This window comes from Pongo abelii, chromosome 9, assembly GCF_028885655.2.
Source record: "Pongo abelii isolate AG06213 chromosome 9, NHGRI_mPonAbe1-v2.0_pri, whole genome shotgun sequence".
Taxonomy (NCBI): Eukaryota; Metazoa; Chordata; class Mammalia; order Primates; family Hominidae; genus Pongo; species Pongo abelii.
The window spans coordinates 5,064,866-5,080,066 of NC_071994.2; the positions used below are offsets into that span (position 1 = coordinate 5,064,866).

At 60.4% G+C, this 15,201-nt stretch overlaps 1 protein-coding gene across 1 annotated transcript; it reads left to right on the forward strand.

Annotated features, from left to right (window-relative positions):
• Window positions 1-4,584: 4,584 nt before the first annotated feature.
• Window positions 4,585-14,074, forward strand: FGF3 (fibroblast growth factor 3). Its single transcript, XM_002821411.2, has 3 exons — window positions 4,585-5,286; window positions 7,515-7,618; window positions 13,269-14,074. Exons 1-3 carry the CDS (start codon window positions 5,067-5,069, stop codon window positions 13,662-13,664), a joined length of 720 nt encoding a protein of 239 aa, XP_002821457.1. The 5' UTR covers window positions 4,585-5,066; the 3' UTR covers window positions 13,665-14,074.
• Window positions 14,075-15,201: the final 1,127 nt, after the last annotated feature.

A 15,201-nucleotide genomic window follows, 5' to 3' on the forward strand; every position in this document is an offset into this window, starting at 1 on the left:
CAGACGAAGAGACTCGCTCTGCCTGGGGCGTGGGCCCCTCCAGGGGCCGGGGCCAGGTCTGCAGGAATGGCAGGAGCTTCTAGATGGAAAGAGTGAAAGGGCCCCCAGGTGGAGGGACTGGCCTGGGCAAAGGTGGAGAGGGGTAGGGGGGTGCAAGGCGGGGACACAGGGTGATTGCGTGGGTGTGGGTTTGCCACCACAGCTCCCCATCAAGCCTGGCCCTGCCCAGCTGCTGTTGACTTCACGGTGGAAGGAGGTGGGGGTGTGAATTGCTTCCCTTCCCTCCACCCCACCTCATCCACAGGACTGGGGGTATACCTCGTCATTTACACTTGTTTTGGGCTGAACTGTATCCCCCAAGATTTGTATGTTGGAGCCCTACTCACCAGGACCTCAGAATGCGGCTGCAGTTGGAGCTAGGGTCTTTCAAAGGCAATTAAAGTAAAGCGAGGTCTGCAGAATGGCCCCAGTCGAATCTGACTGGGGTCCTTATAAGAAGAGGCGATGAGGACACAGGCACACACAGAGGGACGAACCTGTGAGGACACAGGGAAGAGACGGCATCTACAAGCCCTGTTGGCTGCTCTGCCTGGAGCCCGATGCCACGCACTGACAGGCGCAGGGGGCACAGAGGCTGGTGGCTGCCCTCGGTGTTGTGGGGAAGAAAAAGAGCAGCTGGAGGTGTCTGTCCCTGGGCCAGGGGGCCCTCTGCTCCCTCCTCTCCTCTACCCAGAGAGAATCCCTCCTTTACGTCTAAGCTTGGGGCTTCAAAATAGCCAAGTAGCCAGGAAATAAGCCGAACATCCATCCATGGATGAAAAATAAACAGCATGTGGTCTGTGCACAGGACGGAATGCCACTAGGGCGGAAAAGGGGAAGACGCACTGGCACACACCACACCTCAAAGTGGATGAGCCTCAAAGTGCTGCGCAGGCCCCACTGCGGGGAGATGCGCCTTCCATCCCACCCCTGCCTGCGGGGGCTCCTAACTTTGCCGGAAGCAAAGCCCCAGCTTTGCTCTGGGGACTTAGAGGGGCAATGATTTCCCTCTCCCCACTGCTCGGGTCCTGGGCCCGTAGCCAGAAGGGGCATTCCAGTCTTCTCGCCTAATCTCCCAGCTGTGTGACCCCGGGCAAGTCACTTCACCTCTCTGAGCCTCCCTTTCTCATCTGTAATGTGGGGCTGATCAGGGCTGCTCCCAGAATTTCAGGGACCCATGGTCTCCCAGTGACACAGGCAGGTTGGGTCTCTCTTCTACTGCTCTTGGGGACAAGGATGGGGTAAGAGGATGGGGGGGCAACATAATTAGAGTGAGTTTGGGGCTGGGAGTCAGCATCACATCTGACAGTCCCTGGCCAGCCACCTGCGGCCACACCACGGGACCCTGTTCTCTGCCCTCTCTCCACCCCAGCTCTCTTTCCAGGGGAAGAGGCTAGGGGCAGACTCAGGTACCAGATAGGGCTGGGGGTGCTCTGGGGGACAGGGTCCCAGTGCAGAGGTTCGGGGGATGCTGGTAGGAGCACTTCGGCTGGGCCTGGGGTGTCCAGGCTGGGCTCTGGAAGAGACCAATTAGTCAAATGGCTACAGTTGACCATTTGGAAGCAATTAACAGGGTCGCTATTAGTACATGGTGCACCCTCCACCTGGCTCTGAATGGGAGGGAGAGGGGCGAGGTTGCCATTATGTGGGTGCCTCTGCCCCACCCCACACACAAGACTTTGTGGCCCAGACCCCTGCCCCTGCCTGGCAGATGTGGAAGAATCAGCTTCCCCTCCCTTGGCTGGGCCTGAGGGTCCCAGAGTCCCAGTGTGGGGGTCTGGGGGGCTTCCTGGGCTGGAAAGATCAACAGGTTTAGATGAGGAGGAAGAACTCACTAGGTGGGTGAGCAAGGGCCTGGAGGCCCAGCCCGGAAGCTGTGGGAAGTGAACTAGAGGTCCACGCGGGTGGGTGGGCATTCCCCGGGTTCCCCCAACACTACGGCGTCTGTCAGCGGGACTGGAGCAGCTGGAGAAGGCAGCTTTGGGCTCCAGGCAACTCCCCGTGACTACAGGGTGGACCGCGGATAGAAGGACCAGGCTAAAGGCCGTCGCCAGTGACCAGAGGAGAGAGGAAAACTTGGCCCAGAGAGCTTGGCTGCCTCGGAAAAGTCATGCTCACCAGAACAGCAGACAGTGAGCCAGGGCCACCAGGAGGGACCTCAGGCAGGGCACCGGCTGTCCTGGCATAACTGCAAATTGCTCCCTCTTTTACTCTCAAAGGCAGCAGGGTTTGTGTCATAAACTGTGGTCCCCTGCAACTGGAGCATGCCCTGCGCTGATGGGTGGCCGGTGACTTCGCAGAGGTAATGCCACTCAGTTTCCAGCCCTACCTTTGGGGCATCACACACATGAGAAACCAGTATCTCAGGAGCGACAATACGCAGCCAAGACCTCATGGCAAGGAAATGGCCGAGCCATTCATTCATTCATTCATTTTAGGAGTATACACTGAGTGGCCAGTGTGTCAGGCGCTCCCCAGGAGCTGGAAACCTCTTGCCCATCCCCTGGGCTTCCCTCCTATAGAGGAGTCACACTTGGACTCCTGCTTCAGGGCAGCAGCCCCTGCCCTCATCTTGGGTTCTCTGGCACAGGGCAACCTGGCAGTGGGCAGGGCTGGAGACCAGAGCCTGGGAGTCTCCTTGGGAACTGCGGGGGGCCCCAGGTGTGGAGCAGGAGGGGCGTGTACACCCAGATTGCTTTGGTCAGATTTTTCTGGCTCCTCCCAGTCCTCCAGAGGGGCTCCTGCCAAGGAGGCAGCCGGGGCCTCAACAGGAAAGGGCATCGGAAGTCCCCTGGCCCCGGCAGGCTGCTCTTGCTCTTTCTCAAAACATTATTGTATCCTCTCTCCTCTCTCTGTCAGACTGTGTCCCCTGACTGCACCCCTCTCTGAATTTCTTGTGCACACCCCCCCACACACTACATCTCCTCTCTTCTTGGCCAGGTGTCAGGAGGTAGCAGAGCTAAGGCATTTAGAGCAGGGACCTCCTTCCTGTGCCTCTTCCATGCCTCTTAGGGAGCCCAGGTGACCACACATCCCAGCCCAGGCCTGCACAGGGCTGCACTGGACAAGCTCTCCTCTTGCTGCTGTCCTTTGGGGCTTTCCTGGCACCATCCTCTGACCCCTGTAACACAGTCTCCATCATCAAGAGTCTGAGGCTCCAACAGTTCAGTGGCTGCCCTCTGGACTGTTCAAGGACTCTCACAAGCTGGCCCTGGGGCAGTGGCTAGGAGACCCTGACTAAGACTGAGGTGCTCGGGGATGGCTTGGGGGCGCCCTCCTTCAGGAGGGCCACCTGGACCCTGTGCACGCTGGAGTGGGCTCACGGAGGACACACTGCCCTGTGTGTATTGGGCCATGGGGGCTGGACACGTCCCAGGGGTGTGTGCTCACTGCCACAGCTCATGGTGCCCTGCACACTTGCCTGACCCCAAACCCTGATGCAGATAGCAGGCTGGGGAATGTCAGCCCACCCAACTCACCCCAGAGCCCCTGGTCAACTCGGAGCCAAAGCTGTGGCCTAGACCCCTGGACTCCACGCGTGCCCCTCCTCTGGGGCAGGGTTGAGAGAGGCAAATCCCCTGTGCTGGCCCCTGCTTCCTGCTGGCCCCAGGACCCTGGGGGACAGAGGACCAGGAAGCAAGAGAAATGGGTGGGGACATGGCTTTTTCCGATACTTCCTGAAGCCCCTCTTCACGGGGCCCCCTGAGATACACTTGACCCGCACACAGTCCAGAGGACCACCTGGGCGTCTGCACTGCTTCAGATCCTCCAGGCCAGGACTCCCCCACACCCCTTCCCAGCTTCTACCGGGTTCCTCTTGTCATCACCTACCCCCTGTGGCTGCCAGACTCCCTGTGCTTTTCTCTGGGTGTTCTCTGAGGCTCTGTCTTCTTTCCGTCTCCCCTGCCTCCTCTCTTTGGCCGATCTCTGTCATTCACATTTTCCATGTCTTTCCCGTCCTTTTCTCCTCCGTTTCTCTCTGTCTCTATCTGCATCTCTTTCTCTCTAGGGATCTCTGTCTGCGCCCACTTCTCTGGCTCTCGCGTCCCTCCTCCCGCCTCCCCAGGCCCCTCTCTGGACCGCCACTGGGACGGGATCCTCCGAAGCCTGCCCGACGAGCGCTAACCCCACCACTCCGGGTGCCCAGTTGGGGTGCGCAAAAGGAGATAGCATCTCCAGGCCCGGCCCGCTCCGCGTCTTGCAAGGCTGAGGACAGCGCCGCTGCTCCTGCAGGAAGCGCAGGGCGCAGACACAAACCCGGGGCTCCCCACGCGTGCCCGCGCCCCGGAGCCTCCCCGCCGCCGCCCTCCGCGGTCTCCTTCATTATGCGCCGCCTTTAATGGGCGTTTGTCAGCTCGACTTCCCCGCAAGTTGTTTTCACGGACATCAGTCATCGGCGGCGGCCCCATTGTGCAGGGGGATTGATGGGGAGCGGGAGGGGGTGACAGGGCCTGGGGCGGCCGCCTCAAGGCCTCGGTCTATAATTTTCGGAGGCATAATTGGTCTGGGGGAGGGGGCGGGGGAGGGGCGGGGAGGGGACCTTTCAGAGCCGGGAGGGCGTTCGGGGGCGTGGGGCGCGCTGCGGAGCGGAGCCGCGGCTCGACGGCGGTGCGCTGGGGGCGAGTGTATGCAGGCGGCGCCCGGCCCGAGCCCCGAGCCCCGCGGGGCTCCCCACCCGCCGGCCTCCCGCCCCTCCCGCGCCTCCGCCTGGGGACCACGTCGGCCTTTTGTTGGCGAACCGTCCTTTCTTTCAGCGCTTTGCGCAGCAACGGAAATTTCATTGCTCCTGGGTGGAAATTAAAGGGACTCGCGTTCGCTCTCTCCCTCTCCCTCTCCCACTCTCCCTCTCTTTCTCTCTCTCGCCAACCCTTCCCCCTTCTTCCCCCACCTTTCCCGCGAAGCCAGAGTCAGCATCTCCGGCGCGGGAGCCCGCTCGGAGCACCTCGCAGCTGCCCGGCTGCAGCCCCTTCCATGGGCGCCGCGCTCGCCTGCAGCCGCCGCCGCCGCGAGGCGGGCGCGATGCCACGATGGGCCTAATCTGGCTGCTGCTGCTCAGCCTGCTGGAGCCCGGCTGGCCCGCAGCGGGCCCTGGGGCGCGGTTGCGGCGCGATGCGGGCGGCCGTGGCGGCGTCTACGAGCACCTTGGCGGGGCGCCCCGGCGCCGCAAGCTCTACTGCGCCACGAAGTACCACCTCCAGCTGCACCCGAGCGGCCGCGTCAACGGCAGCCTGGAGAACAGCGCCTACAGTGAGTGCCCGACGCTGCGGGGCCCCCGGGGGAAGCGGCGCCGGGAGAGGTCTGGCCCGGGAGAAGGCACGGTGCGCCCGGGGTGTCCGGGAAAAGACCGTCTGCCTCCCGCTGCCAGAAGGCGACTGCCAGGGTGCCCTCCTTGCCCTACACGTCCGGGAGAAAAGCGCGCGCTGGGGTCCGAGCAGAACTCGGGGGGATGGGCGTTCACGTCCGGAGGGCACTGGCGGCTGTCAGAGTCCGTCCCCGGTCCGGCCCGCTGGTCTGAGGGGACGCGAGCTAGGCGACCCCGGGGCTCCAGGCTCTGCTGCTTTGGGCAGCTCTGACAAGTTTAAGCCCTTTGAATGTGTCGGAGAAAAGGAGCCGGACAAGGCATTTATCATCCTCTTTATTATTTTGACGACTTCTCCTCCTCCTGCCGACCCCTGGACGCCCCGCCGTCCCCTCCGCCCTCCCCGCTCGCGGCTGTCCAGGTGGCCGCCCCCGCCGCTGCCTCTGCGCGGAGGACTCTTGCCCTGCGGAGCTCGGTTCCCTGGCCGCGGCTGCCACCGACAGTTATTCCCCCCGCTGGAATCTGCATCTCCCCCGCCTCCGCCCTGGCCGCACAGCGACAGGAGGGTGGAGGCCCTCGCCGTCGGGACGCGCAGATCAGGAGCGCGGAACGGTGTCCGCCCGGGCCTGGGGGTGCAGACACACACACTCCGGCCCCCGCACGCAGGACCCGCGGCCCCGGCTGCGCTCACCTCGGGAGTCCGCCGGGCAACATGGTTGGGCTCCTCTGGTCACAGGGACCTGAGGCCCGCGCCGAGCCCTTTGAGGAGCAGGATAGAGGAGCTCAGAGCCTGGGAGGACCGCGTGGGGAGCGTGGGAGGGCAGTCAAGACCACAGCGGTCCTCGGGTGCGCCGCGCGGCTCTGGGCTCCGGCCCCTGGGGCAGGAAGCGATGCCGCGGCTTGAAGGTGGCGGCGGCGGCCTCAGCAAACCACGGCTTCCTCCAGGAAAGCCGCAGCCCTGCGAGGGCGTCCTGGGGACATGCGCCTCCGGAGTCGCACGGTGGGCACCAGCTGTCGCCAGGGCGTCCGAGTGCGCGGAACTCGTCTCACAAAGACACCCCGGTTCTCTCCAAAGCCAGGCTCCCCCTCGGAGTCGCACAGCATCCAAACTTCTTGGTGTCGGCTGCTCAGGGGGAGGGGAGGGCGCGCGCCCGCAGCCGCCCCTGTCCTGCGTCAAGACTCGCGCTTCGCTGGTCCCCGGGCAGGCACCGCCGAGGCCGCCCAGCCTGCGCACTGGGAAGGCGGGAGGCTCCAGCCTGCACCGCAGCACCCCTGGGCTGGAGCAAAAGCCCGGTGGTGACCGCGGCTGTGCTCAGACCGCGTGCCAGGAGCGCGCTCTTGAGAGGCATGCCTTGGAGAGGGTGCAGGCAGTCGCCCCAATCCTCTCGCAGCCTCTATTGGGAGACAGTGACCCCAACCCGTCCTTTGATGCAGTCCCCCGCCCCCAGCCCCCACCACAGCACTCGCGTATCCAGAAGAAAAGGCGGGAGGGGAGGTTTAAATTTTCTTATCCCTGGGGAGTGGGTGAGACCCGTCCAGCTTCCCTCTGCGGGCTCCAGGGTCTAAACTGGCTTCCTGCCCTTCCAGGTCCCCCGGCGGGTACAATAATCTCCGCCACGTCTATTGCAAGTAGGATTTGGGTGGCAGGCACCCTGGCTGTGTTGTTGCCAGTGGGTTATATTATCAGCCTGGCTCATCAGGGCCCAGCTTTCCCGCTGGCAGGCACAGGCATTGGGGACCGTGCAGTCCCAGAGCTCAGACTCCCACGGCTGCTGCCAGGGCTTGATTTCCCGCTCAAGCACATGTGCAGGGGCCTGACAGTTACCCAGCCATAGTGGTCCCCACTTGCTTGTCTGTCGGATGATGATGGCAGCTGGCAAGGTGTTGTGAGGCTCGAATGGAAACCAGGGTGCAGGCAGCGTCAGTAGGTGGGAATGTTAATTTCATTGTTACCCTCCCAAGTTTGAATGAAGAGAAGCCTTCCCTGATGTCCCCTTCTCTACCTCCTGTCCGGTGACTTCTCCCTCCCTGAACTTCCGCTCACTCCCCGACCTGTGGGGTGTGTGCTACCCTCCCCAGCCCTGATCCCGGGGTGTGGCTTTGGGCAGGGCCAGCTGGGCCTCAGCCGCCCCCTCCGTGGGGGCGGCGGGAGTGAGGCAACTCTCATTTCTTCTAGGTATTCTGGAGATAACGGCAGTGGAGGTGGGCATTGTGGCCATCAGGGGTCTCTTCTCCGGGCGGTACCTGGCCATGAACAAGAGGGGACGACTCTATGCTTCGGTGAGTCCAGGCTGTCACGTGGGTGGGCGCTGACAGAGTAGCATTCTGGGCTGCACATCAAGCCAGGGGACAGGGGATGTGGGCAGTAGAACGCTTTACCCAGGGAACATGGGACCCAAGCTAGGACCAGACCCTGGCCCAGGGCTCCATGCCCAGTGATCTTTGGCTGTGTCTGTTAGAGGCTGCTCGGCGAATGACCTGGAGCCTGGCCCTGGGGGACCTGGGATCTGGAGAATGCCAGGTTAGCAAAGGTTTCCCCCATCCTCGTCATCACTACCACCCTCCCTTGAGAGTAGCTGAGAGCAGGGAAGTGATTGTCCTCGAAATTTCCACCAAAATAAATGGACCCAAGATAACCTGGGAGTGTTCCTTGGAGCAGCCAGAGCTCTCCTGGGAGCATGGAGAGGAGGGCGCTGGCCCAGCTCCGCCGGCTCTCTCCAAGGGTGGAAAGGCGAGAGCTGAAACCTAGGAGGGGAAGGGGGATGGCGCCCATGTCCCGGGCACACAGGAGCCTCGGAGCCTGGGCTTGGGACCCAGTCTATCTACTGCCTGGGCCTCTGAGTAACCAAAAAGGGTCTCCTTACTCTGTGGGTATGGCAGCACCCCTCTTCATAAGGGGTAGGGGTGGGGAATACACAGAGTAAAATACATGTCACAGGGAAATTTGCTACCTCCAACTAGTCATTACAAGCAATTTGGCTGATACTTCCTTGGGCAATGAGAGGTTTTCCATCCATGAGTAGCCTGGCTGACGCGGCCCAAGGACAATCTCCCTGCAGTGAGCTCTCTGCTCAGTCCTGCTCACAGAGGACACATCCCACAGCTCCCTCTCGCAGAAGCCGATGATTTCATCACAGATTTTTAGCCGTTTTGCTAAAGGAAGGTCCAGAAAGCTGGGATGCACCCCTTCATTTTCTCTGGTCCAGAGGCTACTCCCTCCTTCCTCCCATCCATTCACCCATCCACCCATCCACCCATTCACCCATCCACTCATCCATCCTTCCACCCATCCATCCATCCATCCACCTATCCATCCACCCATCCACCCGTCCACCCATCCACCCATCCACCCATCCACCCATTCACCCATCCACCCATTCACCCATCCACCCATTCACCCGTCCACTCATCCACCCATCCATCCATCCACCTATCCATCCATCCATCCATCCATCCATCCACCCACCTATCCACCCATCCACCCATCCACTCACCCACCTATCCACCCATCCACCCATCCACCCACCCACTCACCCATCCATCCACCCACCCACTCACCCATCCACCCACCCACTCACCCATCCATCCACCCACCCACTCACCCATCCATCCATCCACCTATCCATCTGGCATTCAGTCCATTCATCAGTCAGTGTCCTGGAAGCTGTGTCTGGGAACAGGGGCCCTCATGGTGCCAGCTTCTGCCACAGGGGACCCAGGATTTGGAGAGACAGAATAAAGCATGACATGAGGGGGTCCCAGTGGTTCAGAGCCCACCTGGGGCTTCCGTGCCTGAGAGCTCACAGCCTGGCTTTGAGAAGGGTGGACAGAGGCTCCTAGCCCCAACAGGGATGCTTAGCCAAGCAGTCTGGCTGGAGGGTGTGGAACTTTCCAGAGTGCCCAGTGGAGAAGTTCCCACTGCCCTGCAGACAACCTGAGAGGCAGAGTAGCCTGGATGCCAACCCTGTCAACTGCCACCTGCCACCTGATACCACAGTCCTGCATGCGGCCAGCTTGCCTAGGAGTGCTGTCCTGCCACAGGGCTCCCTGGACTTTGCTGGTAGCATGCTTGCCCTCAGGCCAGCTCATCCCACTGTGGGCCAGTGAGCACTGCACTCTGACCCTCCTGGGTCTGGCTCTGACCTCCGTTCTGAGGTATAGACCACCCTCCCCCAACATCCTGCTGACTCAGACACTCCAACCAAACTCAGCAGCTCCCCAACTCCCCATCTTAATCATCGCCCCACTGGCCACTCACTGTCACCCAGAGTGGGCTGGGAGTCACGGCAGACCCCTTCTGCTGTTCAGTCCGTCCCTAGTCCTCAGAACATGCCCTGCATCTCTTCAGCCCTTGCACCTCACCTCCCTCTGCCTCATCCCTGAGACCACGCCTTATAAGGCAGGCTCATCTCTTCCCACCTGGATCACTGCTCCAGCCTCTCCCACCTCCAACCCATCTGTTTGTCAAGCCACCCATCCATCTATCCTTCCTTCCTTCCTTCCTTCCCCTTCCTTCATTATTTTCACCCATCTGTCCATACACCTCTCCTTCCTTCCTTCTTTCCTTTCTCTCATCCTTCTTTCCATCCATCCTTCCATCCATTCATCTGTCCATCTGCCCATTCACCTGTCCGTCCATCCATGCTCCCTCCTTCCTTCCATCCTTTCACCCATCCACCCATCCACCCACCCATCCATCCATCCACCCACCCATCCATCCACCCATCCACCCATCCACCCATCCACCCATCCACCCATCCAGCCATCCACCTATCCATCCATCCACCCATCCATCCATCCAGCCATCCACCCATCCATCCATCCATCCGTCCATCCGTCCATCCACCCATCCACCCATCCGCCCATCCAGCCATCCACCCATCCACCCATCCACCCATCCACCCATCCACCTATCCATCCATCCACCCATCCATCCATCCATCCAACCATCCACCCATCCACCCATCCATCCATCCATCCATCCATCCACCTATCCACCCATCCATCCATCCAGCCATCCACGTATCCACCCATCCAACCATCCAGCCATCCACCCATCCATCCACCCATCCATCCATCCATCCATCCATCCATCCACCCACCCATCTGACATTCAGTCCTTCCTTCACCAGTCAGTGTCCTGGGCACTTACCATGTGTTGACTCTGCTAGTGCATGTTAAGGGGGCTTCCTAAAAAAGCAAATCAGCCCAGTTCATGGCTTCTGAGGACTCCCATGATGTGCAGGCATCCCCCAGGCACCTTAGCTCCACCCACAGAGCAGCAGCCCAGGTGCCATCTGCTTCCAGTGTGGACGTCATCTGAAGGTTGAGCCTCCTCCAGCTTCTGGAAGCCCCCTCAACTCTCCAAGCCATCTGTGCTGCTCAGGCCACACCTTCACTGCCTGGAACGCCCTCCTCCAGAAAATGCCCACGAGAAAGTGCCCACCCCGCCCTTACAGCTCTCTTCAGAAGTCACCTCCTCAACAAAGTGGCTTCGGAGTCGGCTTCCTCCCCACCCCTCATGGGGTGGAAGCGGCCCTGGGGGAGGGGCCTGTGGAACCAGGTCTGGTGGAACGGCAGTGTCAGAACACACATTGGAAAGTGTTGTCACAGCAAGTCCCAACTGCAGTAGCTCTGGAGTCTATGGCCCCGGCCCCTGAGCCAACATCTTCTGCCTTGGTCATCTTGGCCGCCCCAGGTGCCCTACCACGTGTCAGCAAGTGATCTACACTTCCCCCAATCTCTCACCTTGGGAGAGCCTGAGACCCCTGCCACCTGAGGCTCACAGGCACCTGTCCTTCAGTGACCCACCCCCCAAGTGGCCCCCCAAAGAGAAAGCCTATTTTCTGGCCTCTCTGGCCCTGACAGGACACACCTGCTGCAGGATCGAGGGACCTGGGGGAAGCTTGGGTCCTGCCCTGAGCTTCTCACAGTCTGCCGTGGGAGCCAGACACTAACATGGTGTACCCAGTGTGTGGGGTGGGAAAGTCGGCCCTGAGCCCACCCGCTCATTCCCAGATAGCCCCTGAGCCCCAGGCTATGTGGGGGTCAGGAACAGATCAGACACTGTTTTATCCCCCTGTGATGTAGGGCCTGGCACCACCCCTGGGCCTCAGTTTCCCCATCTATAAACATGGAGACTGGTCTTGGATAGTAACATCCATACTGTGGCCCAGGGAACACTGGGCCTCCAAGAGGGCTGGAGAGCAGGGGGGCTTGGGGTTATGGGGAGAGGCAGCCCCTACCACCAGGTCAAGCCTTCCACCCTTCCCTGCTCTGGGCTTTCATGTCGCTGAAAAAGAGGATGGGGTGCTTGAAGCATCCTGTTCCCTGAGGTCCTGCGAGGCCAGATGCTTCTCGGTCCAGTCTGGGAGCCTCTGGAGGCCATTTCCACTCTCCCTCTCTCCCACAGGACACCACACCCCAGATGGGGACAGACCATGAGGGCCTCCGACTCCTCCCTGTGGCCAGTCCCCAGGAGGAAAGAGAGATCCTGCTGTCTGCCTTGCACCTGCTGCTTCCACCTCCCACCACCCTTTCTGGTTTGGAGGGAGCAGCTCCTGTCAGTCATCCCCTGAGGGAGGTGGCCCTAGGCATTACCACTTGCCTGTAGCTGGGACTGAAGCCTAGTGGGTCTGCATAAGGCATACCCACCCCTTCCCTACCCCACAGACTAAGAAGACCCCATGAGGCAGCCCTTGAGGGAACCTCCCATGGCCAGGCCTTGGGGATGTTGGTGTAAGCTCCTTCAGTTCAGAGCTTCACTGTGCCTTTGAGAGGGCAGGGTCCCTTCTGCCCTTCCCCCACTGCACCCCAGGCCTGACAAGGGTCCCATTAATCTCTGATGACAAAGAGGTATCCTCTCTGTCCTGCTTGTGGTGGGACACCCCAGCTTCTGCTCTCATCCTAAGAACAGCAATATCTGTGGCACTGATTGAGCACGTGCCTCATGCCAGGCCCCAGCCCCTGCTCTGTGTTGTAACCTCTTCAACCTGCAAGGCGGGATCCTCCAGCTTAAGAGAGTGCTGCTCAGGGGTCAATGACCCCAGTTGGGGCCCCTGAGCGCAGCGTTTAATGGAGAGTCTGGGCTCATCAAACCTGGCTGTGTCCCCTTCCCTTCCTGCTTTTTGTGTTCTTTCTTCTTTTTTCTTTTCTGCAATTTCTTTTTTTTTTTTTTTTTTTGAGTGAGAGTTTTGCTCTTGTCACCCAGACTGGAGTGCAGTAGCGCAATCTCTGCTCACTGCAACCTCTGCCTCCCGGGTTCAAGTGATTCTCCTGCCTAAGCCCCCCAAGTAGCTGGGATTGTGGGCACACGCCACCACGCCCGGCTAATTTTTTGTATTTTTAGTAGAGACGGGGTTTTGCCATGTTGCCCAGGGAGGTCTCGAACTCCTGACCTCAGGTGATTCACCCGCCTTGGCCTCCCAAACTGCTGGGATTACAGACATGAGCCACCGCGCCCAGCCTCTGCAATTTCTTTAAAAGAGATCTGGGTGCTGTCATCTTCCTTTGTCCAAATGCCCAGTCCTTGCTGACCTCCACACTGCCAGCAGACCGCCAGGGCACCTGGGTTGGCCGGCCTGGTCTCTGCTCCACAGACAACCCTACACATCCCTTTGCTGGGTCAGCGCCCTCAGATGGGGGACAGAGGCTGGTGGAACCCAGAGAGCAGGAGCTGGGAGTTGTTTGGCACAGCTTTGAGCGAAGGTGACCTTTGGGCAGAAGGCCAAGTTCACCAGGCACACAGGGGAAGAAGGACATGCTGGGCAGAGGGCAGGGCCTAGGCAAAGGTGTGGCGGGCTGAGAGTGCGCCGGGGTTTGGCACTGGACCGAACAGCCTCAGAGGAGGGGAGGGAGGCATCGGGCAACCTGGGCCCTGACGCTGGCGCAGTCTCCCCGGGGCATTGACCTTGACATCTCATCCCCGCAGGAGCACTACAGCGCCGAGTGCGAGTTTGTGGAGCGGATCCACGAGCTGGGCTATAACACGTATGCCTCCCGGCTGTACCGGACGGTGTCTAGTACGCCTGGGGCCCGGCGGCAGCCCAGCGCCGAGAGACTGTGGTACGTGTCTGTGAACGGCAAGGGCCGGCCCCGCAGGGGCTTCAAGACCCGCCGCACACAGAAGTCCTCCCTGTTCTTGCCCCGCGTGCTGGACCACAGGGACCATGAGATGGTGCGGCAGCTGCAGGGTGGGCTGCCCAGACCCCCTGGTAAGGGGGTCCAGCCCCGACGGCGGCGGCAGAAGCAGAGCCCGGATAGCCTGGAGCCCTCGTACGTTCAGGCCCCGAGACTGGGCTCCCAGCTGGAGGCCAGTGCGCACTAGCTGGGCCTGGTGGCCACCGCCAGAGCTCCTGGCGACGTCTTGGCGTGGCAGCCTCTCGACTCTGACTCTCCTCCTTGAGCACTTGCCCCCGCATCCTGCTTCTGGGTTCTCAGCTATTTCCAGAGCCAGCTCAAATCAGGGTCCAGTGGGAACTGAAGAGGGCCCAAGTCGGAGCTCGGAGGGGGCTGCCTGCAATGCAGGGCATTTGTGGGTCTGTGTGGCAAGAAGCCGGCAGGGAAGGGCCTGAGTGCTAGCCCTGGCAGACTGAGGAGCCTCCCAGGAGCAGCGGGGCAGCGTGGGGCTTTGTGTCATCAAAACATTAAAGTATTTTATTCTACTCTGTCGTTTGGTAGATCGTGATGCAGGCTGAGGAGCGCTTGCCGCCTTTACTGGAAGGTGCTTGCTTTGAGCACAGCAGAATCCGTGCTGGCATCAGCCTGCGTCAGCTGCTGCTTTAAGAGGAAGACGGTATTCCACGGTATTCCCAGAAATCGGGCTAAAGGTGCATTTCAGTCCCCTGGTTTTAGAAAGTTACGATTTTTTTGGATGGATGGAAACAAGCAAAGGCATGTTTGTGCATGTGTGTGCATCGTGTGTATGTGCGTGGAGAGAAGGATCGTGTATTTCTGAGAGCGTGAGTGCGCGTGTGGGTATGTGTGTTCTTGTGTTAGTGGTACCTGTGTGTGGACATGTATGTGTGTGTGTGTTTCTGGGTGTGTCTGAATGTGTGATTTCTGGGTGTGTCTGAATGTGTGATTTGTGTGTGTGTCTGTGTGCATGTGTGTGTGTGTGTGGAGAGAGAGAGAGAGAGGTTACTTTCTTTGAAAACTCTAAAAAGCCTCTCCCTCTGGAAGCTGTGTGCTTCTCCAGGGACCCTTTAGAGCAACTGTGTCAGGTCAGGCAGCACAGAAACTTCCTTTATCCCTACAACCTGCTCTTGGGGCCCGTGCACCCTGTCTTTACCTAAGAAGGTGAGGCTCAGAGAAGCAATTACTCAGTGGCCGGGCCCTGCCTTGGACTAGGTGCCTCCTCACACCTGTTCCCCAACAATGGCATGGGTGGGATCACCTGGGCCGGCCCAGGTGACAGCCAGCATGGGCAGTGTACTAGCTTCTCCTGGCACTTGGCAGGATGGGCAGGGCCCAAGTGAGGAGCCTGTCCTGAGCCTGGGACTGTGAGGACCATCGCTGTCTGTTCCCATGCCCTCCCAGGGGTCTGAGAGCCCAGACTCAGAGAGCCCAGGGTCAGAGAACTTAGAGTCAGAGAGGCCAGAGTCAGAGAGCTGAGACTCAGAGGGTCCAGGGTCAGAGTGTCCAGGGCCAGAGAGCTTATGGTCGCAGAGCCCAGACTCAGAGAGCCCAGACTCAGAGCCTCGATTGGTTAGTGCAGACTCGCCAAACCCGCAGTGAGGCTGGGCTCCTCACTGGCGTGTGTGCAACACAAGTGAAAATCTTGGTGCCTCCTTCAGCCCCCAGCGCATGTCAGATTTCCCGGAATGGCTCCCCTGCAGGTGCGAACATTCCTGGCAGTCAACAGG

Excerpts from the sequence above, each read along its gene's own strand:
- FGF3 (XM_002821411.2), top strand. The coding sequence starts at position 5,067 with ATGGGCCTAATCTGGCTGCTGCTGCTCAGCCTGCTGGAGCCCGGCTGG. Across the intron at positions 5,287-7,514 it reads CCTGGAGAACAGCGCCTACA|GTATTCTGGAGATAACGGCA; the intron begins GTGAGTGCCCGA and ends CATTTCTTCTAG. Across the intron at positions 7,619-13,268 it reads GGGGACGACTCTATGCTTCG|GAGCACTACAGCGCCGAGTG; the intron begins GTGAGTCCAGGC and ends TCATCCCCGCAG.